Source organism: Ailuropoda melanoleuca, chromosome 4 (assembly GCF_002007445.2).
Source record: "Ailuropoda melanoleuca isolate Jingjing chromosome 4, ASM200744v2, whole genome shotgun sequence".
Taxonomy (NCBI): Eukaryota; Metazoa; Chordata; class Mammalia; order Carnivora; family Ursidae; genus Ailuropoda; species Ailuropoda melanoleuca.
The window spans coordinates 10,849,169-10,856,256 of NC_048221.1; the positions used below are offsets into that span (position 1 = coordinate 10,849,169).

A 7,088-nucleotide genomic window follows, 5' to 3' on the forward strand; every position below is an offset into this window, starting at 1 on the left:
ACTATTTTTAGCATGTTTGTAGAGAAAGTGTCTGACATGAAGCTTTTATTTCTGAAGCATGTATTTTAAGGACAACCATGCTGAATAAACATAGTGTCAGGTGTGTGGCACTATTACCAAGTAAGCAGTCAGGCTGTCCCCATCCATGAAGTACCTCTAGAGAAAGATCTGGGTGACCTCGATACTGAATGAGTAGTGGCCCTGCTTTCCCTTTCCCTGCCAGAATTTCACTGTTATGTTTTAAACTGGTCAATAAAGAGTGAACCTGGGAACCCCTGGCCACTCTGCCCATGGACCCCAGTAAAGGCAGTGCCCCAGTTCAGGGCTTTCACTCTCTTGTTCTGAATCTCTGACCCTCTGCACTTTCTGCCTCTGTCCTCCAGGACCTGTGAGGAATAAACCTGGTTTTGTTAGAGTTCTCTGATGGGTGCTGCTGAGGCCTGTCTTGCAGTCACAGTGAGAACCCAAGGGCTGGTGCAGCCACAGCAGAGGCTCTGGTCAGGGAAGCATCGTGGGAATGTCCACAGCACAGGGGCGCAGGGGGGTGCCCGGGCTTTCCTAGCCTGAGCATCCCTGTCAGGAGCCTGAGACTTAAACAGAACAATGTTAGAATCCACATTATCAGGACGAGGAGTAAAGGTAGTGATGTAAAAAGACTGACAGAATCAACGTGATTCTGTGGTGGGGTTTTGTATTCTCCTCTACAAAAAAGTTATGTGAAGGGCTCAGTAGCCAATGTAATTTCTTTCATATGAAGAATACAACTCGTGATTATTCTTTTGCGAAATCTAGGGAAAATTTACTTGGCATGGTATAAATCATTTGAAATGAAATTTTTTCGAAGAAATTGAACTTGCCCCACATAAGATACAGAAATTTCCAAGCATTTGTAATTGAAGTTTGGGGAAAACATTGGAACATATGAAAACGGACAAAGTGGAATACTGTCTGTCCATCAGAAAGAACAGAAGGTTAATAAGTGAGNCAAGGTTAATAAGTGAGTTTTTTAAATGTGTGGAAAAGTTGAATTCAAACAATTGGAAATTCCAGGAAATAAATGTGAGGTGCAGATTCTACTCCCCTAATCAGCCCGAAGAATAGCAGTTCCTGGCTCTGAAGCTTGAGCCCTGCAATCACGGACCCTTCTTCAGCCCCAGGACTATTGGCCCTCACATCACTGGAATCCAAAAAATTCTTTTCAGAGCCCTCTTTATGTCTCTGTTCCTCAGGCTATAGATGAAGGGGTTCAGCATGGGCGTGACCACCGTGTACATCACTGAGGCCACTGCACTTGTGTGGGAGCTCTGGGTAGCAGCAGAGCTAAGGTACACACCTAGGCCTGTACAATAAAATAAGGAGACAACGGAGAGGTGAGACGCACAGGTGGAAAATGCTTTATACTTGCCCTGGGCTGATGAGATCCCAAGTATGGAAGAAACTATCTTAGAGTAAGAGTAAAGGATCCCAGCAAGGGGACCACCACCCAGCAGCCCAGCTCCAAAATACATCACCACGTCATTAAGAAAGGTGTCAGAACAGGCAAGTTGGACCAACTGTTTGATATCACAGAAAAAGCTGGAGATTCCCACTTCTCTACAGAAGGACAGCCATGACACCATTAAGCTTTCTAATAAGGAATTCAGGACACTCATCACCCAGACCACCAGAACCAGCAGTGCACAATAAGAAGGTTTCATGATGACTGTGTAGTGCAGGGGGTGACAGATGGCCATGAAACGGTCATAAGCCATTACAGCCAGGAGAAAGTCATCAAATCCAACAAAGAGTAGGAAAAAATACATCTGTGTGATGCACCCAGCATAGGTTATGTCTTTGTTCTCTGTCTGTATATTCATCAGCATCTTGGGGACGGTGGTGGAGGTGGAACAGATGTCTGCAAAGGACAGGTTGGCCAGGAAGAAGTACATGGGGGTGTGGAGGTGGGAGTCAGAGCTGACGGCCAGGATGATGAGCAGGTTTCCAAGCACAGTGATCAGGTACATGGATAGGAGAAGCCCGAATATGAGGGGCTGCAGTTCTGGGTCCTCTGACAATCCCAGAAGAAGAAATTCTGAAATTCTTGTATCATTGTCTGGTTCCATGTGGTGGTGGAGACTACAAGGAAAGAAAAAAATAAAATAATGATTTTCAAACAAATGGGCTTCATTTATGTATTTATTATTCTTTATTTTTTAAGTTTTTTTTTCTGATGTAAAGTTCGATGCTTCATTAGTTGCGTACAACACCCAGTGTACCATGCAATACGTGCCCTCCTTACTACTCATCACCAGCCTATCCCATTCCCCCACCCCCCTCCCCTCTGAAGCCCTCAGTTTGTTTCTCAGAGTCCATAGTCTCTCATGCTTCATTCCCCCTTCTGATTACCCCCCTTTCTTTATCCCTTTCTTCCCCTACCGATCCTCCTAGTTCTTATGTTCCATAGATGAGAGAAATCATATGATAATTGTCTTTCTCTGCTTGACTTATTTCACTTAGCATTATCTCCTCCAGTGCCGTCCATGTTGCAGCAAATGTTGAGAATTCGTTCTTTCTGATAGCTGAGTAATATTCCATTGTATATATGGACCACAACTTCTTAATCCAGTCATCTGTTGAAGGGCATCTCGGCTCCTTCCACGATTTAGCTGTTGTGGACAATGCTTTCCAGTTAGTTAACCTACGGTGTAGTATTTGTTTCATGTGTACAACATCCCAAAATAAAAAATAAAATCTACAGGTAAAACCATCTTAATTAATGCAAGAAACCGAGAAGGAAGAAGTTATACATTAACTAATAGAATTTAAAACATTTTTATGGGGGTCTACATAGACAGTCAGGAGCAAGATGGCAGCAGAGTAGGGAACCTTGTTTCATCTGTTCCCTCAAATTTAGTTGGAAATCTATCAAACCATCCTCAACATACACGGATTCAACCTAAGANTGAGTTAAGAATCTATCATGGTTTTTCTCCCCTTCTGATGACTTTCCATTCAGTTTTCCCTCCCTTCCCCTATGATCCTCTGCAGTGTTTCTTATTTTCCACATGTGAGTGAAATCAGCACACATTTACGCAGAGGCCTCAGGAGGAGACAGCAGGAGACACAAGGTTATCCAGGGAAGCGTGTGCCCATCAGAGAGAATAGTGCTGCCAAGGCTCTCAGAACAGACTTGCATTTTTCAAAATTAATTTTTAAAATTTGAGTGTGGTTGACACACAATGTTACATTAGTTTTGGGTGTGCAACACAGTGACAACAGCTTAAACATTACACCGTGCTCACCCCCTGTGGAGCTGCCATCTGTCACCACACAACGCTCTGACAATACCACTGAGTATATTCCCCATGCTGTGCCTTTTATTCCCGTGACTCATTCATTCCTTAACTGGAAGCCTGTATCTCCCACTCCCCTTCACCATTCTCCTTTTCATTTGTTCATTTATTGGTTTAAAAATCACTACCAGGCTATTCTCACCTCCAGCCACAATAATTAGACAAACAATGATACAAGGCAAGCTGCTGATATCAGATTGTCTTTCCCCCAAAAATGTCAAACCTCATCCAAATTCTAGGAGTTAAGTCTCCTATGAGCATGTAATCATGTGTCTCTATTTTAATAGGAACATTTTGTGTCCAGTATTTAAAGAAACAAAAAAATCAGTGCCAAAAACTTTCAGGAAGAAAAGTGGGGAGAAAGATCTAAGAAGCTCAGGTGGCCCCTAGATGGTGAGGAGGAGCATACGTCCTTGGTCCTGGCAACACTCCAAACCCAGTTACATTGTCTTGATGCCCAGAATAATAGAGCAGCAAAAGACAATTTATCCAAAAGAAAAAGTAGGGAGGATTTTACGTTACCAAGTCATCTGACCCATTGAACATCCCACAAGAATAACAAGCAAAGGGAATACACCACAACTCACAAAAGGAAGTACACACAGTGCAACAGAAGTGGGGGATTTTAAAAGATTATTTGCTAAAAAAAAAAAAATCACTTTTCTAAACGATGTAAAATTCAAAACTTTTATAACTCGGGTTTTGAATTTTGGATCTATGTCTATTTGCTATTTGAATTGGAGCACCAACCAAATTGTCCTAAATGTTAATATCCTCCCCCAAATTGGAAGACTAGAGCTGTCCATTCTCCTCAGGTGGTTGACAGATTCAGTGAATGTATGGAAAGAGCTTAGCCTAGTCCCTCCTGTTGGTAATGAGGCTTATCACTGGTGATGAGATTTGGCTAATTTTTCTCTTCTCAATGTCCCCATCACTTCCCAACCTCTGGGTCCCCAGTTCCACAGCCTTATTTCAGTCCCTTGTCATCTCTCCACCTACCATGGGCTGGAGCCCTCTAGCCAATGTCACATTTGCCCAGGAAGCTCTTTCTATTTTGCAGTTGAATCACTGTCCAACTCCACACCTTAACTTGGTGACTCCCCATTGGAGACTGAAGCCCAAATTCCATAGCTTCCAACATTTGGCTTGCCTCCCCCAATTGACCCACCAGCTTCCCTCTCCCACCGCCTCACCCACAACCATGTCACAAACACTGAACTTGAGTTGTAGCTTCACCTGAAGCCCCGGTCTCCAGGCTCAGAGCCTCATACACCTGCTGCCCTCTGCTCAGAGTCGCCCACTGGTCTCTTAGTCATTATTCACCTCCTATCTTCACAATCTCATCACCTCATTCAGACTGTAAGGAGTCACCTTCGTGACTTTGTTTTTGTTTTGTTTTGTTTTTTAACATTCCCTTAGAAAAGACATTTTTCTCTTGCAATAATTTAGATGTGGGGGTTATCACTGTGTAACTTTTATTTAATTCCATGTATGTTTCCCTGCTAGACTGTGGGTGCCCTGGGGCATGTTATACAGACTCTTGACCTTTACCCCCAGACCGAGTTTGGTTGGGAACAGTAGGAATAAATACATATTGCGTGAAGGAATGAGACAACTTCTGCTCAGAGAAGTTGTGAGTGATGAGAGAGAGAACAGAAGCAGGGAAATACTAGCACAGGAATGGAGGAATTCAGAGACAAATGTTTGCCATATTCTCAGATTGGGACCATTTGTGAGTCAGACTGTGGTTTATAAGAATATAATAGAGTAGAATAAATAAGGCACAACACAAAATATCAGAGTAGATCATATGCAGTCAGGGCACATGGAAAATCATTTTGTGGTTTTCCTCCTTGAGCCCTGTGTGTGCGTGTCCACGTGCAAATGTATGTATTTCTGTGTTTGCCTTGCACAGGTGCTGGATCGCATGTAAAAGGCATGTTTTGCTCTGCGATACAGTCAAAACTTTCTTATCCACGGCAGTAAATGAAGGAATCGTTGTAAAAGAAGGGCACTTCTTGCTGATGAGGGAAAAGCACTATGAATGAAGAGCCCATTAGAACGGCCAGGTTGCAGAGAGAATCGGCAGCCAGTGTGGATGCTGGGGTTCCTCCAGATTCAGGGACCACACACTGACTGTATCTTTATTTCCCCAATCACCTCGTTACAGTACCCACGTCAGGCCCTTGGTCTGGTTTTTATTCCATATTTATTCCTATGTGTTAGTTCACCCTTGTCTTCCTATGCCCAGTAACAGACTAGGCTGGCCCTTCTCACACGTTTCTTTGTGGCTTCTTTTCTCTATAATTCCTGGGTTTTGGGTTTTGATCTCTTTAAAACAAAAACAAAAATATTTATTTATTTCAGAAAGAGAGAGAGCAAGTGAGCATGAGGAAGAGGGACAGAAGGAGAAGGGGAGAGACTCTCAAGCAGACACTGCACTGAGCGCAGAGCCTGGCACAGGGCTCGATGTCACAACCCCGAGATCATGAGCTGAGATGAAACCAAGAGCTGGGCACTTAACCAACTGAGCCACCCAGGCACCCAGTAAACTCTTTTGTAAATGCCCTCACTGTTCCACACCCGGCTCCATCCGTAATAGTCTATTTTCATATTTCCCTTCACTGCAAATCTCCTTGGAAGTGTTCACATTTTCCTAAAGAGAGTGCCTCCCATTCCTTCTTTAGTCTCATCCAACTGGACTTTTATTCCCACCACTTAGTTATCTACAGTAATCCTTGTATTGCTAAGTCCACAGACATTTCTTTTTTTAACATATTAAATAAATGACTGTAAATGAATGAGTTCACCAGGCCAACAGACACAGTGATCACTTGGCTCCAGGCTAGGCTGGATGGGCGGTCAGGCGACCTCAGGCAAAAGCTTTTGGCTTCCATTCTCTCTGACCCTTTCCTGAAATACCTGCTGAGCTCTGAGACTCACCAGGATGGGGTCTGTGAGAGGAAGATCTCGATGAGGAGGTCCAAATTCATCCCTGGATAGTTGATGATGGAGAATGAAGCTCTGTCCCCAGACAGGACAGCAGGAAGGAGTGAAGCATGGGTCCCCCAGCAGGCTTAGGAATCCAAATGCAAAAACCATGTCTTCTCCAGCTCAAGGTTGAACATGCCCCAGGGCTGCAGTAGAGGGGATATTTACAGCTCTTATGTTTGCTGTATCTGTTCCCTATACCTGCTCATTAGACACATTTACCATTATTACATCAACCCTTGAGCACATCTCCCATGGGAACTTATCCGGACAGAATGGAGGTTTTTCCTGTTGATTCTCTGTTCCCAAGAGAACAGGTTAGAATTTAAGTGCATCCAATGTTTATTACTCCTCCCTGAACTTGCCTGGCTTCCAGAGCTACAACATTGAAACTTTCCACAGCCCTGAGTGAAAGTTATTTTCGAAAACTAAGACTGAGGAACCTGTCTTAACCATGACCCCTTGGTCTCCAAAACGTTGACTTGTGATGGAAGCACAACTCCTGATAGCTCTAGAAAATTGCTCTTCCTTCTTCAACAAGCAAGAGTGTGTTGCTTTGCTGTAAAAACCATGGGTACAACAACCCTTTGATTCATAATTCTTTTGACAAATCAATCAGGATCTTAGTGGTGTTTTTAATACAGGTTAAAAGTTGACATTTAGTTCTTCACTTTTTATTTTATTATTATTATTATTATTATTATTATTAGTCCTTCACTTTTGAAACAGCTGGTAGTATAAGAAATGTATTTAGACCACTTAAGA

General features: G+C 43.2%; 1 protein-coding gene across 1 annotated transcript in view; it reads right to left on the reverse strand.

Annotated features, from left to right (window-relative positions):
* LOC100463963 (olfactory receptor 7A17) overlaps window positions 1-2,102 on the reverse strand; it is a 3,437-nt gene extending 1,335 nt beyond the window's left edge. Inside the window, exon 1 of the mRNA XM_034657189.1 lies at window positions 1,192-2,102. Coding sequence (XP_034513080.1) covers window positions 1,192-2,102 — 911 coding nt within the window. The remainder of the gene's footprint in view (window positions 1-1,191) is intronic.
* Between the last annotated feature and the right edge of the window lie 4,986 nt (window positions 2,103-7,088).